General features: G+C 42.6%; 3 protein-coding genes across 14 annotated transcripts in view; 2 read left to right on the top strand and 1 right to left on the bottom strand.

The window, feature by feature from the left end:
- Positions 1-13,728, top strand: part of LOC110981376 (potassium channel subfamily T member 2-like) — an 81,237-nt gene extending 67,509 nt beyond the window's left edge. For 6 of the 10 annotated variants that reach the window (XM_022238894.2, XM_087143087.1, XM_022238891.2 and 3 more), the window contains 12 exons: positions 510-828; positions 2,256-2,291; positions 3,892-3,997; positions 5,081-5,253; positions 5,944-6,015; positions 6,407-6,541; positions 6,732-6,843; positions 7,244-7,345; positions 7,603-7,815; positions 7,975-8,095; positions 8,755-8,842; positions 9,411-13,728. In XM_022238894.2, coding sequence (XP_022094586.1) covers positions 510-828; positions 2,256-2,291; positions 3,892-3,997; positions 5,081-5,253; positions 5,944-6,015; positions 6,407-6,541; positions 6,732-6,843; positions 7,244-7,345; positions 7,603-7,815; positions 7,975-8,095; positions 8,755-8,842; positions 9,411-9,549 — 1,616 coding nt within the window. In that variant the 3' untranslated portion in view covers positions 9,550-13,728. Of the gene's footprint in view, positions 1-509; positions 829-2,255; positions 2,292-2,450; positions 2,487-3,891; positions 3,998-5,080; positions 5,254-5,943; positions 6,016-6,406; positions 6,542-6,731; positions 6,844-7,243; positions 7,346-7,602; positions 7,816-7,974; positions 8,096-8,754; positions 8,843-9,410 lie in introns of all 10 variants that reach the window. The other 4 variants (XM_022238895.2, XM_087143088.1, XM_087143089.1 and 1 more) reach the window with 3 other exon arrangements.
- A 1,162-nt stretch (positions 13,729-14,890) lies between these two features.
- Positions 14,891-20,239, bottom strand: hsd17b8 (hydroxysteroid 17-beta dehydrogenase 8). The gene is made up of 7 exons (XM_022239035.2): positions 20,116-20,239; positions 19,209-19,540; positions 18,396-18,491; positions 17,302-17,387; positions 16,365-16,449; positions 15,861-15,978; positions 14,891-15,174 (listed from the first exon to the last, which is right to left on the bottom strand). Exons 1-7 carry the CDS (start codon positions 20,159-20,161, stop codon positions 15,158-15,160), a joined length of 780 nt encoding a protein of 259 aa, XP_022094727.2. The 5' UTR covers positions 20,162-20,239; the 3' UTR covers positions 14,891-15,157.
- An 86-nt stretch (positions 20,240-20,325) lies between these two features.
- LOC110981451 (putative peptidyl-tRNA hydrolase) lies at positions 20,326-24,183 on the top strand. 3 transcript variants are annotated; one of them, XM_022239037.2, is made up of 5 exons: positions 20,326-20,641; positions 21,616-21,703; positions 22,219-22,318; positions 22,607-22,652; positions 23,072-24,183. In XM_022239037.2, the coding sequence occupies exons 1-5, from the start codon at positions 20,465-20,467 to the stop codon at positions 23,240-23,242; spliced, it is 582 nt and encodes a 193-aa protein (XP_022094729.1). In that variant the 5' UTR covers positions 20,326-20,464; the 3' UTR covers positions 23,243-24,183. The 3 variants fall into 3 exon arrangements, with proteins under 3 accessions (XP_022094729.1, XP_022094730.1, XP_022094728.1); XM_022239036.2 differs by having other exon boundaries at positions 20,330-20,641; positions 21,616-21,832; XM_022239038.2 differs by lacking the exon at positions 22,607-22,652 and having other exon boundaries at positions 20,327-20,641; positions 21,616-21,832; positions 23,072-23,198.
- Positions 24,184-26,068: the final 1,885 nt, after the last annotated feature.

Genomic DNA, 26,068 nt, shown 5'->3' with positions numbered 1-26,068 from the left:
GGACCATCACAAGACCCAATGCAAGTCCTCCAGTCTGAATTGAAGTCACAAGTTATGAATGAGCCCCAACAGGTGCACTCCTTTGTCAGTAACCCGGTACTTGTGACCAGTCTTGGGATTGGTTTTATCAATGGTCTTACGTCTGGTTGCAACTAAGTCATTTTATTTCCTATAAGTATTTCTCACAAGTCATTCTTCCACAGGTTGAGTCGATTTGCATGTCACTCTTTCCCAAGTCAAGAACTTAGTGATTTGAGTCGGACTTATGTTAGTCTTAGTCAGCAATTCAAGTCAAAAAGTTAGTTTCTTGTCCTATGATGGTCTCCACTACAACACTGGTATTAGCTATCAGATGAGAATAATTTGGGTCTTTTGGGGGGATCTGAAATGTCATGAGTTCTGTGTTGTCATTGTCTAGTCTTTCCTTCACATATCTCGGTTTGTCTCTTTCTCCGTTCATTTCACCGCCGTCTTTTACCACCACCGTCACCTTCCACGCACACACGCAGCGTTCCCTTTTCTCCTGCATTCCTCTCCGATCCATTCCCCCTCAGGCCGCAGCTCCCTGGAGATTGCCACCACCTCGGGCATGGACCGCAACCACCTGATGCCCCCAGCCGGGGAGGAGAGGGGCGGGCCCAGTGACAACGGCTTCCTTGTTCCCGCCGGCGCCCAGCGGGGCCGGCGCCCATCCATCATGCCCGTCCTGGAGACCATGTCCTCGGACCCCGAGGACGAGCAGCCGAGGGACGACAAGCCTCTGCATGCCCAGAAGCAGGTGGACCTTGTTGATACAGAAGATGTGCAGCTGTGGGACGAGGAAGACCCGTGAGTTATCCCCCTCATTTGCATAATTGATTGGGTGGGCCTGTTAGGGTAGCAAAGTGGCAGGTGCCAGAAAGGATTGGATACCATTGAATACCTTGAGGATTTCTCTTCATCTTATATCTCACTCCTTATGACATCTTCCATTTGTAACTGAGATAGGTGATTGTTTTTTAAAGCGAATGGTAGTATTTGATCCTATGAACAAATCAAATGTCTAGGCATGTTTTGGAAGGGTTTCTAGCCAAGCTTCTACATCACCGTTTCAGTTAAACCCCCTTTCCCATAACACTGTTGCCAATCTCTGCAAACTGGGACGAAATGATTGTCTTTATAGTAGCAATGCAGTAGCAATAAAGGTACATGTAGGCCTTTGGACAGCCAGGCCCAGATTGGGTCAGTTCCATTCAGTGTGCAAGTAACTTGCCTCAATACTGACTGGAGCTGCCAATCAAGTTAGTGGGAACATTGGCCGAGGAGCAGATTCTGGAAGCTAAGAGCCTCTTGGTCAAATCAAGGGAGGAAACCCCTAAAGGGCCTGTGCTTTGCCTGAGCATAGTCTGGCTTTTTTAAAGCCAAACAAATAAAAATGGAATTTGAGGTACAGTAATAATAACTCTTCCAGTGTTCTGAGTTTTCAAAAACCTCATTTTAAGGAGTACCTGTGATAATAGAGTTGTTAACATAAAGACCAAATTTCCATTTCTGCATGGAGCTGCCCTGTAAAATTTTGATTTGGTTTCCAACCAGAAATAGGTCCACTGCATGCTTCCTCTTGTAATAATACATACCCGCAAGCCATAGTGATTAAATTTACCAGGTTGTTGTTTTGTAGTAGCGTACTTCTACTTCCATCAGATCTTTTGTCATAAAGTCGTAGACTTTGTATGGATTTATCCCTCCAATGTAGCATTTTTTTTTTCTTTGCGCTTCAGTGTTTTAGCACTGAACCCCCATGCCCCGTTAGAGCGACATAAAATGAAATTCATGAGAGGCATTAAAAGAGCTTTGAAGTGAGCACAAGTTATTGGGGAAAACTCCCCACCAACCAAGAATGTGGCACAACTAATCATTTTGGCTATCTTCCCCCCACCCTGAATTTTCTCGGTAAACTTGGTGAAGCGCTTCAGTGGTGCATTAATGAAGGACCAAGTTTCTTTCAATGAATTGACCGAACAGTATAGTTTGCTTTTCTTGTCACACGTTTGTCACTAATGGTTGATTAAAAACAAGAACCCAATCAAAGGTTGTGCCCATGTGGAGTGACCATCAGGTGCTTATTTTGGTCCGTTCCATTTCACAGGCATACAAATGATTTTGACATTGCATGACCAATTAAATTTTGGAGTTTGAACCATTGAAATATTGCCATCCTGAAAACAGTGTGTTGATTGTTGACTAATGCATTATTCATAACCGTCTCTAATCAGTGACCAACTACTGGCCAGCATGAGTGGAGTCCGAATGTAAGGGCGAAAAGATTTCCTTGAATGTACCACAAACCACGTCACCATCTCCCTGGTGCTTTTGTTTCTTGGAACTAACCATTTTTTTAATTGCCTCATTGCGGCTGTCCCATTTCCACCCGACCCACCCACTGCTTGCCTTTCCCCTTCCTTCACCAGCCCAAACCTGGAAGCCGGCATGAAAGCTGCTAAAGCGTAAGGAAAAGATGTACAATACTCTACAGCTTGGTTGTAGAATTGACTAATCTAGAAACTGGACTTGTAGACAGTTGAAAAAGGCCTATCTTAATAAAAGTCACCGTGACCCCACTCCCTTACTTTCATAGTAGGAACTATGATTGTGTAGAGCGAGAGTCACTCTGAATTTCGTTTGAAAAATAACCACTCCCAGGGGAACTTGTCAATGAGTGAAATATTGAGCCATTTGAGTGAGTTATTTTTTACTCAAGGCCTTGTCCTTTGTTGCAGTCGCAAGGAGTGTTTTTTTGGGAGGGGGTCAGAGAGGGTGAAATGTCACTGTTCAGAATTTTGAGAAGAAATGCCCAAACTCTGGCCAAATTCAGCTCCTAGTTCTGTGGTGTTCAGGGATTCAACTGTTCCTCAGGTCGTTGAGATAATGTTTACCAGTCCAGTTGGTAACTACTAACATCTTCTTTGCACACACATGCACCGTCGAATCATGTGGATGCACCCTGTATGGATCTTCTGATTTCAACGTCTTAAATTCTATCCTGTGGAATGTTTCCAGACTTTTGGGATTTGTCCATGCCGCAAAACCTCCCGCTTTCACAAGCTTCATCATCCATTTCAGAGTCTGAAATCCATTTGCAAATTGTCACACTGACAAACACATTGTACTCTGAGCTGTTGTGCACGTTGCATGGGTACGGGTGCACTTATCTCTCTTTTCTCATTTTTAAGAGAAATTTGCTTTCTTTCATTTGTTGTGGTGATTTCTTTTTCTGACACAAGATCTCGTGTCTTTGTTTCAGTAATTTTCAGTCAATTTTTAGAGATTTTACAGTCAGTGTTATAAAAGTTATATTTGTTATTTGTGTTGTCAGTTTCTTTGTTTTTTCTTTCGAGCTTCACAACATGTCAGTTGAGCGTATCATACAAAAACATGTATAAAAAGCATTCTCAGTATTTTCACGATCAAATGAATTCTCACCTGGCAAGAGCTTCAGGTAATTCCTTTGTGCGAAGCTGCAGACTTTCGGGAGATGAGCGAAAAATTAAAAATAAAAACACTGTTTACTTTAACAGCACGTAGTCCATACTTATCATAATTTGAATTGATTGCTTGATGGGCAGTCACTTTCAGAGGACAATAGTAATTTGTACGCCGAATAAAAATCTGTCTTTACTCACTTCTGCAATTTGTTTGGACACAATTACTGAGTTTGCTCACTGCAAATATTGGCTGTTCGGACATCATAACTATCGAGTTGCTCATTGCAGAGTTTCATCTTAGCCTAGAACCTGGTAGCTTTAATGTACCTTTGTTTAACTGTCTCGTGTGCGCAGTCCAAAAAGTAGAAACTTATTAAACTTCATGTGTTTGCATGATGAGATTGTAGTTGGGTTGCTTTGTGTTTAGGTGGACCAAAGGGGAACCCCCCACTTTGCCTTACATTGGCTACACCCCTGCCATGTGCCACCTGCTTGCCAAACCAAAGAAGATTTGCTGTCTGGAGCTCGACAAGGTAGTGACCACTTTTTGTTTTTATGAAAAACCGTCTTTTAATTCATTCTGGAAAAAAGTGAAGCCATCAAAAGTACCACACAGGGAGATGATCAACTGATGTGAACATTGGTCAAATTTCAAGCCCAGTGGGAAGTTGGTAACAGGCCTTGAAAGTTTAATGGGTAAAAACACAGGAACCGCGATCCTGAGGTCCCGTGTTCAAATCCCACTCCATTCAACCACTTTTACTCAACTTCAGTTTTTTGTGAATGGGTTAAAAGTCTGAGCATTACAGACTGGCCAGGGGCAAAAGGCCTGATTCCCAGGACATCGCCTCTTATCGGCCATTTAATTACAAGATGCCGACTGGGCTGCTGGATAGCTCCATTCATAAAAGTATGGATGTAGCATTCTGGAGGTCAAAGGCTCAAATCCCACTCCCAACTTCTTGAGCTAAATTCTAGTCCATTCATCATCAGTGTATTCCGCTTTGAAGAATTTACTAAAGAACAGGCTAATTTGTAGTGTATTATGAGAAACCAGACCTAAGCAGTGTTCCTTATATGTCTTACAACTTTACAGTTGTCATTTTTTCTAATGCCCACAATTTAAGTTGAAATTTGGACATTTGAAGTAACCATGGATGTATTTGTGTGAATACAAATGAACCCTTTATTGTGAGACTTCTCCTAAACAGTAATACCTGAGCATTAGTGTTAACTGTGAACTTTATTAATGACCTATCAAGGGCAAGCACTCAGTAGTGCATTTGTTGTCAAATTTGTTGTCTATGTGAGTTTTTTTTAATCCAGTCACACTGCGGGGCCCAATTTCATGGCGCTGCTTACCGCAGAATTCCGTGCTTACGATCTCCAGTCTGTACTAACCGCACAAGCAGAAAAATTCTGCGCCAACCCTTTAAGTACAGAATCCTTAGGTACGGGATGTACACAAGCCAAATTCCTCGCTAACCCATGAAATACGTTCGCCGTAAGCACAGAATTTTCTGCTACGGGAAGTGCCGATTTCTCGGTTGCGGTAAGCAGCGCCGTGAAATTGGGCCCAGCTAAGTCTCAAGTGAATGTTTCGTATAATCCTACAGCCCTGTGAGCATTGCAGCTACAGGCATGCCGCCGAGTACAACTGGCCCAACAACAACATCATCATCGCTGCGGAGTACGCCGCGCCGGCTATGGTCAATTTTGTGGTACCCCTCAGGGCCCACTGGCGGCCCAAGCACACCCTCAAACCCATCGTTATACTCCTAGAGAAGAGGTACGCGCTGCTAGGGGTTACGTTTCTCAATCTCTACCCTGGGGATGGGTTAAAATGTCATGCATGCCTCGGCTTACCTCCAGCTGATGTTCATTCATGCTAATTCGTGCTAATTCAAGGCAAGCTGTGTGTTCAACTTTGCCACTGTGCATGGCCTGTCACGGTAGCAAACATCATATTTGAGGGATAATGTAGCTTAATTGGGGTGTTGCAAAATATGAGGTTGTAAGAAATGTCACCTTCAGGCTATTCAAAATACTCCCGTTTATGTGTGCCATTTGACTGTGTATCAAAAGTTCGTAAGTCAAAATATTAGTCCAAATAATATTATACACTTACACAAGTGGTTCAATGTTTTAAGTGTGCCAGGTCTGATCGGCAACAACTCATTAAGCACTGGCCTCTTTTGCCTGGTAGTCTATGCGCAGAATATGGGTACCAAGTAAATCGACTGGTACACGAATGTAGTTAAACTTATTGTCACTGATCGACCTTGGCCTATGGTTGCCCCAGGCAGACTCTTGGACTACTTCTGATTTTTAATCAAGGGAGCCATTGGGTTGTTGGTAAACTTCTGGCCAAAATTCAGACCACACATTTCTAAAATTTCGTGGGTAGTCAAAATCATTTAGGTCACTTCATAGCACTATGTTCTAGGCCTACTTTTGTCTGCTTCCTTGCCATTTTCAGACCAGATACGGCTTTCTTGGACTGCATCTTGTCCTTCCCAATGGTCTACTACATGATCGGCACCATCGAGAAGTGAGTTAATTTTTGTAATCAATCGTAGCATGGCATTTCCCCCATGTTTCCTGAACCATACTTTAACTGAGTGCTCACATGGAACCCAGAACAGCACTACCACTTAAAATGGAAGTAAGCCTTCTATGGCTTCAAACTCCAGCTTGGAGAGATCCTGCTAGGGGAAAGCTTCTAATCCAACAGGGAAATCCTGAGGCCCACGATACGGATCTCTAGCAAAATAGAAAGCACTTTTATTGTAATTTCAGGAGCCTCACCACAGATCTGCATGGCAAACCTGTTGATCAGTTGGAATTCGCTGTCGGAACTCCTTAAGTTATGATCACAACCTCCTGCCACTCTATCTTAAATGAGTCGGATTCATTGTATCCTTTGTGTCTTACGTTCACAGCTATGATGATGTCTTAAGGGCAGGAATCCTTCAAGCCGACACCGTTGTTGTTGTTGACAAAGAGAGTTCCAAACTTGCCGACGAGGACTACATGGCTGACGCTAACCAAATTGTTGCAGTGCAAACACTGTTCAAGTAAGTCCGTCACAACATGTAGGTTGTCTCAGCTTATTGTGAATAACATAATGCCATGTTTTGGATTTTTATGGCATGGTCCATGGATTTTTTTTACACCCTCTGGGGCAGACGGCACGTTTTTGTACCATGTCACATATGAGTCTTTTGATGCGTTGAGCTTTCCTTCGTTCCTGTTACCCTTGTGTAGGTTGTTTCCCCATGTGAGCATCATCACCGAGCTGACCCATCCCTCTAACATGCGCTTCATGCAGTTCAGGGCCAAAGACGTCTACGCACTCAAAATGGCTGACAAACAAAAGGTATGTAGGGCTGGGTTTGGCCATTTGGTTGAGTGCTTGTGCGGTACCGAGAAGGTTGCGGGTTCGAATCTAACTACATCAGACCATTTTTGGTGTCATCGAAACTTTATTGCAAGTCATCCGAGTCAGTGTGTCCAAAAAGATGATTAAAAAATTATATCTGTCTAAATGATTATCACGGTTGTGGCCAACATTACTGGTTTTGTGACCTAAAATGTCTTCACTAGTCCAGTGCACACATCTGAACTGAACTGTGCCTGAGTCTTCAAGTCTATGACATTGGGGCATCACTTGGAAGAAGAGGTCCTAGGTTCAAATCCTTATTCACTTTCTTTGCACATCCAAAAATGATTAAACTATTCAGTTGGAGCGGCTGCTTTTTTTTGGTGTTTGATTTCAGAAAGAGAAGGCCAAAGGGTCCAACATTGCCTATATGTTTAGATTACCCTTCTCAGCTGGCAACGTCTTCAGTGCAAGTATGCTGGATACTCTTCTCTACCAGGTAATTTCCCTGAGCTGGAAGAATATCGGATTTCAACGCGCCAAATGAAACGAGAGAAAAAATGAAATACTCTGAGGGATTTACTAATGTAAATTGCTGTCTGATGTGGAATTCAAGAAGGGTGTACTCTTAATTTGCTGTGACATTCAAGAAATGAAACTGTGATAGCTTGCCAATTCTCTCTGCTAATGGAACACCCATTTCTCAGTCTTGTGTAACCAATGTGTTGTCGCTGCCTTTTTTTGGCCTTGTTTTAGTCTTACGTTAAGAGCTACATGATCTCCTTCACACGGCTGCTCTTGGGCCTGGACCAGGCGCCGGGCTCTGGCTACCTTTGTGAACTGAGGATCACGGCCGAGGACATGTGGATCAGGACCTACGGCCGCCTCTACCAGAAGCTTTGCTCCACCACCCATGAGATCCCCATAGGGGTGTACCGAACCCACAGCCAGTCCGACAACAAATCTGAGGTTAACCTTGAAAAGTTTGTCCATGGTATCTTGACTGGAAATTTGAAGGGTGGGCCAAGTGGGCTTTGCACTGGTCATTAATATTTTATTGAGATTCTCCACCGTAAAGTCTGCTCACGGAGTAAAATCTCCACCTTTTGTGTGTGTGTGTCCCATCAGCTGTCGGTGACCATCGAGGATGACGACAACTCCTCCTTGGGCGTGTCGGAAGAGAGGAAGGAGATCGCCAGCATCATCAGGATGAAGATGCAGAAGATTGACCTCCCTGCTGAAGAATATGGTAACCATCTCTCCCTTCCCAGATCCCCCCTCCCCCATCGCTTTCACTGGTTGTTCTTGAGTTGAAGCTGCTGTTAGGTCGAGAGGTTCCCAGTCCTCCACTCCTCGTGTGGGTAGCTTAATCACTTTTTTTGTCATGGGTCCTGACTTATGACTGCCTATCGATTGTAATGTAGGTTTCAGTGCGAGTAATGTTGGCATATCATATGGAGTGCAAAAACCTTTGAAGTCCATAGGGACCAAATCTTAATTTGAAAAGAATGCCACTATCTTGGACTGTAGACTTGTACGAGATCTGAAATTTGCTTTAACTTTGCACTGATAACTCTTGATAGCTTAGATCACGCGAAAGCCCTTGAAAATGTCATCTGTCTCCATTCTAAGTAGCTCTCGCTAATTTTACAGTAGTTTTGCTATTGTGCCGAGTGTAACAGAGGATGGCTTAATGATAGCTTCCGAGGTAATTTCTGCCAAGAACACCATTTTTTAAACTAAGGTTTTCCTGCTTGAAAACAGCTCCAGAAATTGGTGCTGTGAAATGGAATCTCTTGCATTGAGAATCAGCAGGCATCCAAACAGAACATTGTGGTACTCGGATCGAAATTACCAGATGAGAGATAACCGTGACCTACCATGCTGCTTGTTTGTTGCGCCCAACAGATAGCGAAGTAAGTGACAAGCGGAACAAGTTGTCGTATGTGCTGATCAACCCGAGCTTTGATTTGAAGCTGGAAATGGACGACGTCATGTAAGTGTTCGACTGGTGATCAATACAGCACTGAGTTAGTTCAATTAGTGGCCTTCCCACATTCAAAGAGTGCCAGGGGATATTGGAAAGAGTAATTAACCTTTCGAGATTCTGGGTTACTGAGATCCAGGAAATGGTTAATTTGGGGTTACCGATCACACAATTTAGGGTTATTACTTGCCAAAAAGCAGCTTAAAATTGGTTACCAGTCATGCAGTGTGTGCTGCACATACTGATTATCGTGAGTTGTGAAAGAATGAAGCATTTTCCTGAGGAATGTGTTTTTAGGGTGGGGTGTAAAAAACACTGAGACAGTTCTTGTTTTCTGAAGTTTGCCATATAAGTGGGATGAGATTTCCCCCACTCACTATTTTTAACCCTAAAAGAGCTGGGGGGAGGAGAGGGGGAGGTTCCATTATCTCTGATATCATCACAAACCACAACGCATGGCTAAGTTTCTACAAGACAGACTAAAACTTTTCTCGGTGCAAGATGCAGGAGAAAAAGTAGGGCTGCCTTTTTGTCGGAGGAATCGTCTTTATTTTAATCACTCTACTCTTTCTCTCAGCTTCATCATCAAGCCTGCCGGAGGCCCCAAGACGCCATCCCCGATGCCCCCGCGCCGAAAATTCAGCAGCCGGCGGAAGCCCAAGAAGGCAGAGCCGCGAGCCGAGCCGCAAGGCAGCAATGTGGACACCAAGCTATAGCGCCCGGGAGGGGCGGGGTGAGTGTAACACAGGGGGAGGGTGCAAACAATGCACGCTAACTGCCGCAGCAACAGAGAATAAGATGGGGGAAAGGAGATTGCTCAGAGTTCTGAAAACATTGGTGTTCCCTCTGGCGAAATTGGATTTTGCTGTCAGAAGTGGGTGTAATCTTGACCAGGATGACAGTTTGGAACCTTTGTACTTAAAGGGGTCACCCAGTTTAGGAGAATTTGCTGCTCCTCGTTATCAGACTGAAGAATCGCAAGGTGACCCAGTAGCTTCAGGAGTGAGCTTTGCGACAGGAAAAGGGCCAAGTTCCACAGCCAATATGTGATCAGCTTCATTGAAAGAAATTACTTTTCATACCAGGAAAGGAGACGAAGTCTCCCTTCGGAGCAGATTGGCGAAGATGATTCCTTCAAAGACATATTTGGGGGATCGCATCGGATTACTGGATAAAATGGATGTCCGCCCCTCACAACACAGAGGGGAGCTATCGAATCTTTCAAACGAGCCCTCTGTTGGCCTTTTATGAACATTTGCCCCCAAAAATCCTATCTTGGTACCAGTTGAGGTAGAAGAGCTTTGGCGGTAGCTGTTTAAGCATGGGCTGAAAAGAAGACTAAGAATTTTCAGTATTAGGTCACATTGAAAATGTACATTGCGTGGTTTTTATTTATTTATTGTGGGGCTGGCCCCGGAGGAAATCGTAGATCTTGCTTGTAAACTAGTCAGAGCATTTAAAATTATAAAAGAAAACCATCTTGTGAAAAAAGTGTAGTCACTATATAGTGTCTGAAATTTCTTTCGTGGAAAGTGCCACCTGGACCTACGCAAACCCCAATCTTGTCCAGTCCCGTGCAATTTTCATAAAATCAAATCATTGAACGCACATTAACACAAACTAAGTCACGGTCATTAAGCAGTGTGACTCCATATTGTTTCTGTAGGAACACTTTGGTTTTTTTAATTTAAAATAAATATTGCATTTTTTCCTTATCTGTAAATATTTCATGACCAGCAAATGGTAAAGAAAAGATGTTAACAAAGTTTAAATTCATTTTTGAAGTGCTCCAAGTGGTATTAATTTGTATTTTAGAGGTTTTATTACTTTCAAAACCAGGATAGCAGCTGCTTTTCAGTAATCACAAAGTTTTTCATTTTATAAACCCTTTCATTGTACATTATCCTGAGTTTTGGACCCTTGCAGTTTTGTTGTCAGGACAGAAGGAAAGTTACAAGTTTCAAATCAGACAATGCACAATTACGAGTCGTCACCTTGTCTTCTTGGAAGGTCGTTGTCAAAATTGTTGGGAGTTATTTAGAAAAAAGAGCTTTGTGCTGGATTCAGTTAGCTCAACGTGCACCGTGTGGAGAGGAAAAATTCAGTGTTTCACTGTGGTTGTATGACCTTTGACCTTGCCATGAGCCCATTCATGTAGATTTACATGTACTTCATTCTGTGTTCAATTGTATTTGTTACACTGCGTTGTTTGTCACCCAATTTTGAAATTACAAATTTATTGGGTTTTTTGAGAGTGCAATGTCAGATTTTAATTTGGCTTGTTTGTGCAGTATGTGATATTGCTCATTATTCCGCTTTCCATTTTTTTTCTTTCAGTGGTGTTTCAATGCAGTTATACTTCATTTCCAAAGTGAAAATATGCCACTTTCTGGCCCTCCAAGTTAAGGGGGGCCTGGACTTTAATATGCGTCATTGCAAGGAATTGCCAGTTTACAAATGGGAAATATGCATTTTCGTAAGTTTTGCCCAACACATGCAGTTTTCCATCTGTCGAATCGTTAGATGTGATAAGGATAGCTTCAGTCTTGGCTAAGGCATGTGTGACACAAGTGTACAAGTCTCAGATTTACTAGAAGTACTGTATGTGTTTCCCATGTAGATGTTCTCTTGTACCGGTAGCTAAATGTATATCTCTGGGAAAGTTCTCGGTGCATTATTGCAAACACAACAGGGCTTCAACCTCTCTTTCTGAATGAGCTGTAATACCTTTTGAAATGTTCTTGCCTTGAAGAAAGCTCAATCATTTAACTTCTTGCTTATTCAGCCTTGAATTACTAGATACAACTCATCCACCAGACACAAGTAAGATGTTTTACTTGGTTTGTACCGCATCTTTGTGTAGGCGATACCCCTGTGCAGTCTGCCAACTTGCTATCCCAACCCTATTTGTATAAATTTTTACTTGTATATATAGAAATCATCCATGGAATACCAGTGGTGTACAAATGCAAGTGAACCGGATCTTGAACTTGGTACTTGAAAATGGAGTACAAAATATCTGTATGGATCATACTTGGAATAGAGCCTTGTGTATTAAACTATTGTCATCGGGCAGAACGGAGTCTTTGGAGAAAGGGGATTGATCTTTTCTGTCAAAAGCACCCACTGTTTCCCTTTGATTCTGGTTTGCCACCCTAGAAATCTCTGAGTTCATAGAGTTGAGGTTTCTTAACACAGAAGTAGTCACACTGTTTGGATATGGTAACACAGAAGACCCGGGTTGTCGTGGAAAGTCACATTTTTTCACCACACAGTTGTGGCTGTTGTAGAATATCCTGGTATATCTCTCCCAGTCCCTTCCAACTCGGTGGAAATTTTTCCCTTTCCTTCAAAAATCTAATATGGTCAGGTGATGATTGGTGCATTTGTAACATGTAAAATATTCAACGTAACTATTCAGAAGTAAACCATTATGATCAAAATCAGGAAGTATATAACAAGTGCTTTACATCATTGGGTCAACTTTCTTTTTATTAAAAAAGAATAGACCTGACGACTGTCTTTCAGTCTCTATTTTAGAATTTATTTTATAAAAGCATAAGCATATTGCATAATAAAATTAGACATATGTAAATGAAATATTTATGGAAAGTTCCCCAACTTTTCAAACTAATCTACATGTATATCATGGTTCAGTTTCTTTCATATTTTGGGAGGCAATTAGTTGATTTTGCTTTTTAAATCTGTCGAAAGTGTAGCAAGATACCTGTTCGTGAGCCATGAATCACCCCTTAACATTTTGTTTTTGGTTGTCGTTAATTCACATGGAGGTGGCAGACCTGTTTGTTAAACTAAATCTTGCCCTCATGTTTAAATCAGACATATGCATGGATCCAGATGTCGCTTTGTTATGAAGTCATAATTTAAAGGAATGAACATATGATTTGTGATGATGACTTTAGATATTTTGTTTAGATATTTTGTTTAGTGCAATGTAAAGGTATTATTATTTTGACTTTTTATAAAGCTTGTACTGTAAAACGTCTGAATGGCTGGACACATGGAGTGAAATTTTGCTCTGGGGCCAAAAAAACCTTTTGCAAACTTTAACAAAGAAACTACATGTACCTATTATTGTACATAATTACTTCAGAGTCTTGTATCCTGAATTGGACATTTCTGTGAAGTGAATGCTGCCCTCGTGCAGGGGCATGGTGATTTTTCTGGGCATGGTTTGTGACAGGTGCTATTTGTCAAAAATGGGCGGGGTGTGGGAAAGATCATGTACCATTCTGTGACACCTGATACTAATCGTATTTATTCATGTCGCATCTCATGGGTTTGAAGGTTGTCCATGATATTTTCTGCAGCGTTGGCCGACAGCTGAATGTGGCTTGCTTGTGGCCCTTTGTATATAGCAAATGTAACGCTAAATGGACTTGAGTGCACTTTATTAATCAATGAATCAACGATTGTGAGAACTTTAACAAAAAAGGGTTATTTAAATGAAAAGGCAGACACTGTGGAAAATTTGACTCATCTTTTGCAGTTATTGTTCGAACAGGCTATTTTTAAGGTACATGAACCATGATGTAACCTGTTTTCATTGAATCAATGTTGGCAGCATATCTGGCCTAGTTGTTATTTTGGTCTGCCACGGGAAAAGAAATTTGGTGATGCATTTGAGATGCATCTTGAAACAAGTTTTGATGACTGCAACATTTTCAGGAAAGAACCAGCAGTTGATCTGAATGTGAGGCTTATTGGTATACTGGTGACTGTCTTATTTAACCTCTGCACAAGCCCCTGTGCCTGTGCAGACAGTATTGGGAGATTGATTAGCACATTCTTCAGTCACTGCACATAGTGATCATGTGTTCATGAATAATGAATATAAATTTGGCATGTTGTCAAGCTTGGTAAAGACAAGAGAACTGGCTGTCTCTTTTTTTTTTGTTTCTGGGATTCGGGAGAAATGATCACAAGTGGCATATCTGGAGAGCAAACACTTGTGCGTGCCATTGTTAATCCTTTTTGTGTTTTCCGTACAGAATCCAACAATAACTATCTAAGTCTGCTGAAACAAACAGAATCTAACAAAGGAAGCCTGATGAATCCAGAACCCAACAGCAGAGTGGAACGTGCTCAATTCCAACGGCAAAGTAGAGCCTGCTACCCAATGGCAGAGTGGAGCATGCTAAATTCAACAGAACCCAACAGCAAAGTTGGAATGTGCTCGGTCCAACTGAACCCAACCACAGTTTGTGCCGGCTGAAATTTGGCAGATTCAAACAACAGCCACGTCCAGCTTAATCCGCACACTGCTGAATATTGTTGGATAAGGGTTGTTGGGCTAGCATTCACTTTAACCACTCCCTGCCGGGCGACCCGTTTTCGAGTACATAGGTTCCGGGGAGCCCAGAACTGGGACAAAAGAGTTGGGCCTTTTAACAAACGACCGTGCTCATCACAAAAGACTGAGCTGCTGGGCATTACCGACATTTTTCATTCTCAAAAGTGGAGATAATCCAGCCTTGTTTTGAAACAGTATACCACGGTTTGGGGCATTTAGAGCAAGCGGATTACCACCGGGGACAAAAGCTCTCCACCACCGCAGTGATGAGCCACACAGCATCGCTGCACGCTAATCTGGCCCCTATTGAAAAGAGGTCAGCAGTGCCCTTTGCCGGTTTCGGGAACAAAAGAATCTTACATAACACCGCACAATCTGGGCTCTTTTTCCAAGGCTGCAGGCATGGCTGAAATATTCAAAAGTCAATGAACATTAATGTCGGCTTCAGAGTAGTGCCCAAAGAGTCCTTCATGTAGGTATAAACGGCCATTAAATGACATGATGAATTTTTGAAGAATTTCGAAAACGGAATATCTTGAAAAGGACCCGGCATCTTGTCTTTCTCAAGAAAAATCCACCCGGCAGCAAGTGGTTAAGCTTCAGCACCAAAAAACTGTATTGAAATGTTAGGCTCTGCTAAGAATTTTCCGCCAGGATTTGCTAGCTAGTCTGTTTCCAGTGCCTGATCTGTTCATGTCAAAAACTTGGACTCTCCAGAATTTCAGTCTCCACAGCACGGCATGTTCTCACAAAATAAGCTAAGTCATTTAATCTCCCAACCCATTTTTGAAATTTCTTTTGCTGCGATGCCTCATTAGACAGATGTGAAAGACACATACCGAATCAAAATTGTACATTCAAGATCTACCCGTTTTAACTTTCATGACCTGTTTCATCAACAGAGGAGCAAAGCTGTAAGACAGCAAAGATGACTGCAGCTAGGCTTGACAGTGATGGCTTCCTCGCTAAACAGCCGATGAGATGTACCCAGCCGGTAGTGGCCATCACTATCAATTCACCAGCCCACCTTGCATAAGAGGAAATTGCAAGCAGAAACTGTTCAGGAATTTGATCTGCGAGTATTCAAAAGTACAGCACTAGACTTGCAATCCAGAAAAAAAGGAACAGAGAGAAATCCTTTGGTCGAGACTGGAAAGGATTGAGGCATCAGGCGTCACTTCTATCTCACTGCAGATGGTGGAATTGGGTTATTTTTGACATTGTACTTGCTGGCTAACAAGTTGACCTTCTACTTGTTGGCAATGCTGTCTATGGCTACATCCGAATCTCTTGTCTAGAGCTAGGTCTAGGTCTTCACTCCATTAGAAACGCGTGGAGACGCGTAGACAATAGACCTAGCCATAGCTCTGGAAACCCGTTTCGGACATGGCCTGAGTGTGTGCATAGTATTCAGGGCTCTCACAGCATAGAGTACCGCAGTGTGACGTCACTGTGAACCAGAAAGTGCAGTGTAAACAAATGGAGTAAGCGCGCGAGTTGGTTCACGCGCTGGTTCTCATGCTAATGCCTTTTACGCACTAATTATGCGTGTGACGTATTCACTTCGATACTCTATACATGTAGATAAAGCCAAGTGTTACAGCTCTGGGACAGTAGAAGTACAAGTAGTTTTTAGAGGGTCAAACTTAAGAGGATTTAATGACAAAAAGTTTAATACCAAGAAATCGATGAAATCAATGCAAACATTCTCACCGGTCACTTCTACTTCAGCCCCAGTCATGTAACTGCTCCTTTTTGAAGCCAGGAATAAACAGACCTCGGCTACCTCCGAGGGTTCACCCTCCCTCTTTAAGGGGATGAACTGCCTGATCTGAAAAGTCAACCCAAAAAAAATGTAGTCACCCCAAAACATCCACAGACATGGAAGGGTTTGATACAGCTCAGGCCGAGTGTTTGGAACTATCAATAGCAATGCATGGAAAGTCTGATAAACCTGAATTGGTGGGGAAAAAAATTAACTTCAGCCTTGCCACAATGGAGTACCGAAGTGTGACGTCACTGTGAAGCAGAAAGTGCAGTGCAAACGAATGGAGTACGCGCGCTGGTTCTCACGCTAATGCCTTTTACGCACTAATTGTGCGCGTGACGTATTCACTTCGGTACTCTATGAAATTTGGGGCATAATTTTTGTTCCTTTGGCGTTTGAGGTCTTAGTCCGATTTAAACATACATGGGGGAAAAAAATGCTGTGATTACCAAACTCAGGTTTTGTATCGGCACAGCGTCCGTCATTGGTGTTTTGATGAACCCGGGTAAGATCACATTGCATCTGATGCCGTACCTGTAAGACAACGGTTCAGATTATCTTGAATTCAGGTCTACTGCGACAGAGCATCGATTCATCTCACAGAAGTTCCTGAAATGAAAACCTCCAGCAGATCTCCATTCACACAGGAGTACACTACGCTCTACAGGAAAGTGAAAAGTACAACCTAATTCACTGAGCAAGAGACAATTTCTCTCGTGCAGCCAACAAAAGCAAAGAGAGCAATGAGGCAATAAACACAGTCAAGTGGGTGTTTATCAAACATACATGTCCACCAGGACAGGTGCTCATGGGGTCTGTCAAACATTCAAACTACAATCCAGTGGCGTAGCTAGGATTTTACTGGTGGGCAAGCGCAAAGGGGGCACCAGCATCTTATGGGGGGAGCCAGCTTTCAGTGGTGTGGCTTTTGGGGGCAAGTTTTAGTTTGCCTTGTTCAATATCCATCCATTTTTTTTTCAGTGGGGGGGGAGGGCACGAGTCCCTCACTGCTACCATCTGAGCTCCCTGGGGTGTACTCGATGCTGCCATTTTGGTGCAAAGCAGTTACGTCAATCACGATTGCCATGTCAGCTCTCATAGCTTTATACAGATACCCAAATATTCCCGGTTGGCAAGACACAATGAGTGACAAAGTGCCGTGCCCAAGGGCACACATATCATCACCCCCGGCTGGACTCGAACCAGCGACCTGCAGCTTTTCCCCGAAGACCACAAATGGAATGCCCTTAACCATGGGGCTACAGCACTCCACAAAGGAAACGCGATGAAACTCCCAAATGTGCTTGAATGGGCCCCCGTGCATGGTTTGCCAGCTTGTGTCTAAGGAGTCCCCCTTCTCCCATTGATGCCCAAGGGGATGCTCACCTGCCCAGTTCCCTGGCCGTTGTTTTAGTGAAGCCCACCACACCTGCCTTGGATGCTGAGTAGTTGCACTGGCCCACATTACCGTACTGAGAGTGAGGGGAAAATCATTGAGAAGAAAAATGAAACATTTCTCACAATTAAATTTTCACAGAGACAACCAGTGAAACATCAGTCCTTGTGATTTGGAAATCGCAGGCATGTGAAAAAAAAAAATCCTGGACATTTCCAGGCATGCAATTTTCTAGGCATGTGATTTTGAAAAAGGAATCAAAACCTTGGGTCAATCAAGGCATAGTAAAACACAAAGATAAAATTGGGTCAGCATTGCATATAAACCATCAACAAAACCAACAAGAAGTAGTGCAACAGTTTCAGATCACACCCGCTCACTTCAAGTGAACTTTTAAAATGTTTTATGACGGTCGTAAAATCATGCCCTTTCCACAAAAGCAGCCTAGACGGACCATGCAGAGCTCCTCTGAGCCACAAGATCACTCTAATTCTCCAATAAATCTCCCAATTTTCCTGGGGTTTCTTTTCACTGGATCTCTTTCCTGTGAGTAATTCCCGTTCATAACGCTAACACATTTTATCAGGACATTTACATGTCTGCACACAAATATCTGCTGCAATCCACACTGGCTTGATCTCTCCATGGCTTTCATGCATCATGATTGACTGGTCTGGTCCTAGTCTCAACTTCAAAGGATTTGTTGCTTCACTGCGCGTAGGGCGCGGGAGCCTGCATCGTGAAAGCTAACTGTTAGGTAGGCCTATGTTTGATTCTTTTTGTTTCATTTTTCTCGGAAATTGAAAAATATAATTATAAAGTAAACTCATGCCGAGGAGTGTGGTACGGATAGTTTCAGACGTGCAATTATTTGCACTTCTCAGGAAGCTTTTAGGCATGCGATGGCGTGGGAGTGCAATCGCATGCCTTAAAACGAAAAGACTGAAACATTATGACAGTCTTAAAAGATATTCTAAAGGAATAACTACGTTCCGTGATAAAACTCTGCTAAGTTCTTCAGATAATATCAACAAAGAAGCATTTAGCTGCCTGCTCAAAGATGTTACCAATAAATAAGATGTACCTTTCCAACTATACTGGCAATGTTGACAATAGAACCATCTGTAGTTCTGTGCTCAATCATGGCTTTGCTGACAGCCTGCGTCACTAGGAAAGTTCCCTATGATAACAAAATTTCAAAGTTTTCAAATTGACCAGATTATCTCACTCCTGATGATGTCAGATCATAAAGGACATGTCAAAAACGACTGTGGTGAACTGATACTGCAATCCTTGGCAAAAGCCGTGAATAAAATGTTTGTACCTGCATGTTTACTTACAACCCTGCTAAAATCATGCAACTTCTGTATGTGGACAAAAATTGGAGTACAGGGCAACTATATGCTCCAAGCGGAACAAAAGAAGCCCTGTGTTTTTGGTACTCACCGCATAGGCGCGGCATGAGGCATGCAAGTATATACATGTTAGACGTGGAGCACGCTGAGAACGAGTAACTAATTCATTGCGGCATGTATGGTCTTTGCGTATACGCAGCACGCGTGCAAGAACCCACTTAAACCAACTATCTTTCTTTCACCGACTGATGGTACACTCACCTCAGGACAGATACCACAGAGGTTCATTCCAGAGATCATACAATGGGACACTTTGAGACGCATGGTGGCGGCAGACAAACCGGTCCTTTTCTGCAGTTGTGCGCGTGCTCAGAACTAACGCACATGCCTAGGGCTGCATGCGCATGCTCATATCAACCAAAAAGGACCATTGTGTCTGGCGCCACCAAGTGTCTCAAAGTCTCCCACTCCGTACACAGTTCCCTCTCTCTTTCCAGGTTATCACAGAATTTTCAATGTGATCACTTGGCTACTTGTTGTACCTTGAGATTAACATCAATGACTTTGTCAAAGTTTTTTTCCTCCATCTTCATCATCGTTTTATCCCGGGTGATTCCTGCCGAGTTGACCAATATGCTTGCCGGCTGCTGGTACAGTTCTGATACGTTCTTCACCAGGCTCTGAACAGCAACTTTGTCCGAGACATCCAAGGCAAAGGCATGATGTGACTGGGTGCCAGACAACAGGTTGTCATCAGCTGTGAGTTTCCCTACTGTAGTTTTGACACTGTCGAGATTAATATCAGCTGCCACTACACTTGCCCCGTTTTTGGCAAAGAGTTCACACACAGCCCGCCCAATGCCACTACCACCCCCTGAAAAGTTAAGTCATGTACATTGTAAGTAAAAATAACAATTAATAAACCTCTTGAAAACACAGATTTTGTGAGAGTTCCACACGTGGCCACCACATACATGTATGTACTCACCACCAAAAAACAAATCTCTGCTCACCTTGTATTTGTTAACCTTCTATCCACTTAGCTTGGGAAAAAATGAAATTAATCCTACACTTTTTTGGTACATACAGCCTAACAGCTGCACTGACTGACATGCCAAGACTGTCCTAGCATGCCTAGGCAAGTTATTTTAGGTCCTTTTTTACAACCTAACGGTATTTATAAAACTTAACAAATATATGGAACTAAAGTTTAAATATTTATTGCATTGGACAACTAGATTTAAAAATGAGCGACTGACAATTGGTACATATGTGACATACCATAACTGGTAAATGAACATTGGCCAGTTTTCACATTTGTTTTATTCACAAAAGTCCTTCATACGTAATCAGAAAAGTTCCGTACAACAGAACAAAATATACTCAAGCTGCAAACGAACTACTGTAAATGGTTTGTGTCACAGTAATTGCTATAAGCATCATAATTACCAGTAACAAGAGCAACTCTTCCAAAAAGTTGCAAGGACGTCGCCATGTTGATTTTACTTTGACCTTCGACATAGTTATCTGCAGACCAATCAACGAATAAATCAGTGATGTCATGGCTTATTATTAGATATCTGGTATCTGTACTGCGGCCGTCCATTGCTATGGACATTGAGGCTGGAGAACAGACGAGTTCTGAGCGGTTTTGGTTGATTGCGCAATCACCAACTGCAAAAGTTACACATGCATTGCACCAGACGCGATTTCTACTGCGGTTTACGTGGACTTTATATTCATGTGTATTTTTATTTGTAGTCACTAGAAAGTTATTCATTCTAATATTACATTCAGTATGATTGGATCTTGTAGAGCTCGTTCAGTCACCAGTGGGTATCTGAAAAGTCCTGCTTTCTTTCCAAAAAAGACAAAAATGTTGCATCAGACATGCCACATTACCGCGAGGCCTATGTCCACGGACATGACTGACTTGGAATGTAGGCCTAGGCCTACTCGTACTTCTCAGTTTATGGTGAGATTCTATGAGTTTTTATCACTACCGAAGTCAGGATTTTTTTTATCAATGGGGTAAATGGCTTTTCATGTTACCTCACAGTTCAGGGGGTAGCTTTTATCATGTTTATTGTCTGGATTTCTTTATTCTTATCATAATAGTTAATACTCACTGGCCTAGTGTGGAGATAATTTACCATATTTTAACTCTCTGTGATTTTCCTGTTTGAGACTTTTGAGTATGAAATGCAAGGCCCCAACGTACAGCTTGTGCTTGGTAGTAATGGAATCTCCTCACTCTCTGAGCTGGCTGCAGAGCGTGGAGAGGAGCTGAGAGCCATAGTGCAAGAATTACTCTTGAATTTATGACTTCACTCCTTGTCAGTATTTGTGCTCACTCTTCAGTTTGAGACACACTGTTTTGGTAGAGCTCTGGGATCCGAGAAGAGTTTCCTATACATGTACAGACAATTTGATACCCCTGTGTGCGTGCACCGACCTGAGACTTGTCTAAAAAAATAAGTTTTTTATAATTAAGTAAATGCTGAGAAATTTTCTTAGCGAAATTCCACTTTTTAGGACATTTTATCACTTTCTTACTGCTGTTATGTTATTTGAACACGTTTAAGGGAAAATTAGTGTTGCCTGTTCATGGAACTCTTTCTGAACTCTGGAAACATACTTATGTCACAGATTCCCTCATGTCCCAAACCATGATTTCTGTCCATGTTCTGTCACTGTCACCTTAGCAAGTCCAGACTCGCCTTCAACTCCCACGAAGAAAGTATTCTGTTGGTTGTGCACAACGAATTACCAGAACTGGTTTTCTGATTGAACTAGTCAAAAATCTTCCAAACGGACATGACAGATGAGTTATGCTCATATAGTAATTGACGTGTTGTGCTGTGCTTGATCAACAGGTGCGGCTGTGGAAAATATTTACATATGACAGCATATGATATGAGTGTTGCTTGGTGTGTTGAATACTTGCAGGTTGTTGGCCTTGGCAATCATTCAATGCCGGAAACCAGACACAGCGTTGGCATGGCAACCATAGACCGACTGTGCAGACGGCTGAAAGGTACATGGAATAAAGACAGAGACTGTCAGGGTGACATTGCCGTAGCAACACTGGCAGACCAGCACCAGATCATTCTTCTCAAGCCACGCCTACTCATGAATATTAATGGGAGAAGTGTTATCAAAACAGGTATTTGAAATTTGATGGGTGTTGCTTAGGAAGATTTCAAATTTAGAATATTCACGCAGGATCTCTGAATATGCAAATTGCCTGTGAAAGTCACCGTCAGCACGGATAATTCAACAATCATTGGGGACTTTCAGAGATTAAAGTCTTCCCATGCCTTGATCTGTATACATTTGTGTCTGAGACACATAAGTTTAAGATCATGTAATGAAAACTGGAAGCAACTTACAGTTTTTGTCTGTACTCTGAGACAAGTTCATTCTCAATTGATAATATTCAAAGCAAAACCCTACAGTCAATTGCATTTTCATTTTTCATACCATATCATTAAGCATTTAAATGGCAGAATAATAAATAAAACAATCCCATTCGTACATTGTGCTCTGCAGCAAGGAAGTACCAAGTTGCCTCCCGTAATGTGTATCTTCTACATGATGACTTAGATCGCACATTTGGAAAGTTCAATATCAAGGAAGGAGGGAGTGCAGGGTAAGCCGCCTTCTTGTTTTTTCAATGTAAGACTATTTATTAGGATTTGGTTGGTTGTCTGCCTCTTTGCCTACATTGCTTTTGGATAATTAATTCTGGGATTCAAAGATTTTGTTAATCTTAAAATTCTTGAAGAGATTTTGTGACTTTTTGTACCTTTAACCCTAACCTCCAAGGGTGTATGTAAAATCCTATTGAAGTTGGAGGATTTGGGAGTGTTAGGGTTAATGTTATGAGTAAAAATGATGGGTGTAAACTGGAATGTGTTTGGGTTTTTTTTCTTCACAGAGGGCATAATGGCGTAAAATCTGCCATTTGTGCATTGGGAACAGATGTAAGTACAATTTCTCAACAGACTTTTCTCTAGTGAGCACCTGTAGCACAGGTCACTGTAGTCTTGGCTCAAGACGTTACTACTCGATACTGGTTTAATGCAAATTCTACACTTTTGCACAGAAATATGTGAACAAGAGGGTAACATTTTAAGGACAATAACCTTGTCATGAAATCTGAAGAATCGATACTTGCTGGTGAACCCCATTCATTACAAAATCCAACTCACTGTGGAGTCTAATCAACTGAATGCTCCCGAAGACATGCAGGCCAAAACAACGGTATGTTTGCTTGGGGAGAAGAAGGGGAAAGACTTATTTCTGGTTTTTTTTAAATGCACAAAGGCCTTGGAACCAAGACTAGGCTAACTACTACTGCATTTCTGCAAAGATAATTTTTTTGTCATTTCTTTGTTTCTAGGTAATGCCAAGACTAAAGATTGGTATCGGCCGGCCAACCAACAGGAATGCGGTGACTGACTACGTTCTCAGTGGGTTTAGTATCCCAGAGAAGGAGTGCCTCTCTCAAATATTGGACGAGTGTGTCCAGACATTAATAGATCACATGGTCAAAAAGGCTGAAAAAACCTGATACCACAGTGCACGGTACTGCCATTTAACAGTGAACAAGCGGAGTTGAAAACCAGTGGATGAATACCAGTCATGTCTGGCACCCAGTGCAAGTACTGCAGCTATTGGGGGTTTACCTGTTCGTAGCCTGTCGTTTTGGCATGACTAGATGTCCAGACATTAATAGATCACATGGTCAAAAAGGCTGAAAAAACCTGATACCACAGTGGACAGTACTGCCATTTAACAGTGAACAAGCGGAGTTGAAAACCAGTTGAAAACCAGTGGATGAAAACCAGTCATGTCTGGCACCCAGTGCAAGTACTGCAGCTATTGGGGGTTTACCTGTTCGTAGCCTGTCGTTTTGGCATGACTAGATGGTTAAAACCTGATGAAAGAGCCTTTGGGTTCACTCTCTTCTGGAAGCACCTGTAACAGAGGTGCATGTTGGGAGGAGTTTTCTTATCAACCACAGTTAGTTGTTATGGAATGGTGCATTTTCTTGAGGTTGGAGAGGAGCCAGATTATCCAATGCCTTGGACAAAAATCAGGGGCCAACAAAGAAAAATTCAACAGCCACTTGAAACATTTTAAGGCTTCCAAAAAATCGAAACTGTGCCACATTCACCACACATAAATTAGTATAGGATGTGTTCATTTCACAATTTTAAATATGGGAAGTGGTTTGTAGTTACACCACACTGCACGAAAATACATGGTATTCTGAATTACCCTGGGAATCAATATCTAAATAAAGATAAAATGCCGGATTTCTTGTTTTATTATCAGATGCCTTTTGGAAAAACTCTACTTTAACTTACGGCACTTTGGCAATAAACCCACGCAAAGTTAGCAACACTGTGCTCAACACATGAACACAGGGTAACTGTGAGTCGCCCATTAGCACTGTTTTATAGTTGCTTATGACTGCACTAAAATAAAGTTAATTTACGTGACAACTCAGACGTTTTGATTACTGGAAGAGTTATTCATTGCTTAACAACCTGCTGAAGGTATGTTTGTTCCACATTACCTTGTCACCTATTGCTACCGAGTGTCGCAGCAGTCATTGATTATTTACCATCTGAAACTGCATGGACACACCTGAAACCTTTCAAATTACAATGACCGATAAGTATGATATGGAAGCGTATAAATGACCAAATATTTTTATAAATGACTAAAAAAAATTTTCCAAGTGCTACCTCGCCGCTGGGAGATGTTAACTCACTTCTTTGAGATACAAGGGTAAGCCTCCCAAGGGTATTCCTCCCAAGGTTTCTACCCCAGCTGAAGGATTTCTCATGGTGTGGGCTTGCTACGTGAGCTATCTTGCAAGAAAGGGCAGAAGAACTGGTGAAGTGTAGGCAAGAATGGCTGGACCAAATAATCTGACTCTACCAGCAGCTGGTTCTGATGGTGGAGGAGGTGCCTGTTTGCCTCTTTCCTCGTGGACCTTGCTGGTCTCCGTACTGGACCTTGCGTCCGCACCACTCTGCTTGTCAGGGGCTGCAACTGTCACCGCATCTGGTGTTGTTGCCTCTCGTCTACATGTACATGTATTCAGAACAGGGGTGGCCCTTCATTAGTAAATCTGGTCGACCTGCATCGGCTGAAGGGCCACAATAGGGTAGCAGAGTTTGACAGACTCGGCAACAGAGCCCCTTGTTGGCCTGAAATTGGCGACAGCCCTCTTTCTGCAAGTTATTTTCTGCAGGTGGTTTCTGAGCAGTATGCCTCCACCAGTCCATGTTCATGTTGCCCAGGTATTGCTTTAGCCAGTTGGAGTAAACCACCTTGGCTTTTTTACAAGGAGACTTTTGAGCCTGACTCTTGAGTTATAAATTTTCCTCACCACCATGAGGGGACCATCCAACCAGCACTGTAACTTGGGCATACGACCTGCCTTCCTAGAGGGGTTGTACAAGTTATCCACATTGGCTGCCCAGGCCCCTATCCGACTCCTTCCACTTGGCGATGCTCCTTTGGTACATTTGACTCTCCTGTAGATGGAGATTTGAGACTCCTCTGTAGATGGCGACAGGGCTCCAACGGTTGTTAGGCCGTGGAGTTATACTAGGGACAAGCTCCTAGTTACCTATAAAGTGCTCCGTAGCTTATGGCCTCTGAAAGCCAAGTCCAACTCCCAACCTACTCAAGCGGCTTAGCCTTCAAGTCCGGCGAAAATTTCTACTGGCGGGAGAAGGGTGAGGGTGCATCTCTGGTACTTTGAAACTGGTTGGTTCAGGGATATGGGACCGTTGTCCCATAAGGGTAACCCATCCAGGAAATGGAAGACTCCAATTTCGAATCCATGCTGCCTTGTGACATGCTTTTCCATAGGAAATGAAGGCCACTGTGATGTGAAAGCTGTGACTTCGATACTTCGCTGTCATCCCAGCTTGCCTGGCCTGTGGCAGATGTCTCTTGGGTGGGAAGGGTGAGGTTACTATACTGTACAAACTACACTCCACATTAAGCATTACTTCGCAAGTCTGAAGGAAATCCTCGTACGTCCAAAAGCTATGCAGTGATGGCAAAGGGAAAAACTGACAGATGGACGATGTCACTGGAAGCCCCAGTCCCAAACTTGCATGTACATGTACATTTAGTTGGTTTAGGGCCAGATATTGCTTTATTTAGACCTAGAGAAGACTGCATCATTTAACAGCACCCTGGATGACCATCCAGCCTTATTTACAGACAGTACTTTCTGATTCCCAACGATTGCCCACACAAAGCTTGCCTACCTATAACCTTGTTTGAAAACAGCGATCAGCAGGTATATTTTCAGGATAGTTCGCAGTTCACGTTCCCACTGGGGCTGAGTGTGGCCTGAACAGCTGTT

The sequence above is a fragment of the Acanthaster planci genome, linkage group LG11 (genome assembly GCF_054643075.1).
Source record: "Acanthaster planci isolate LZ-2023a linkage group LG11, COTS_SCS, whole genome shotgun sequence".
Lineage (NCBI taxonomy): Eukaryota > Metazoa > Echinodermata > Asteroidea > Valvatida > Acanthasteridae > Acanthaster > Acanthaster planci.
This window is presented reverse-complemented; position numbering and strand designations above follow the sequence as displayed.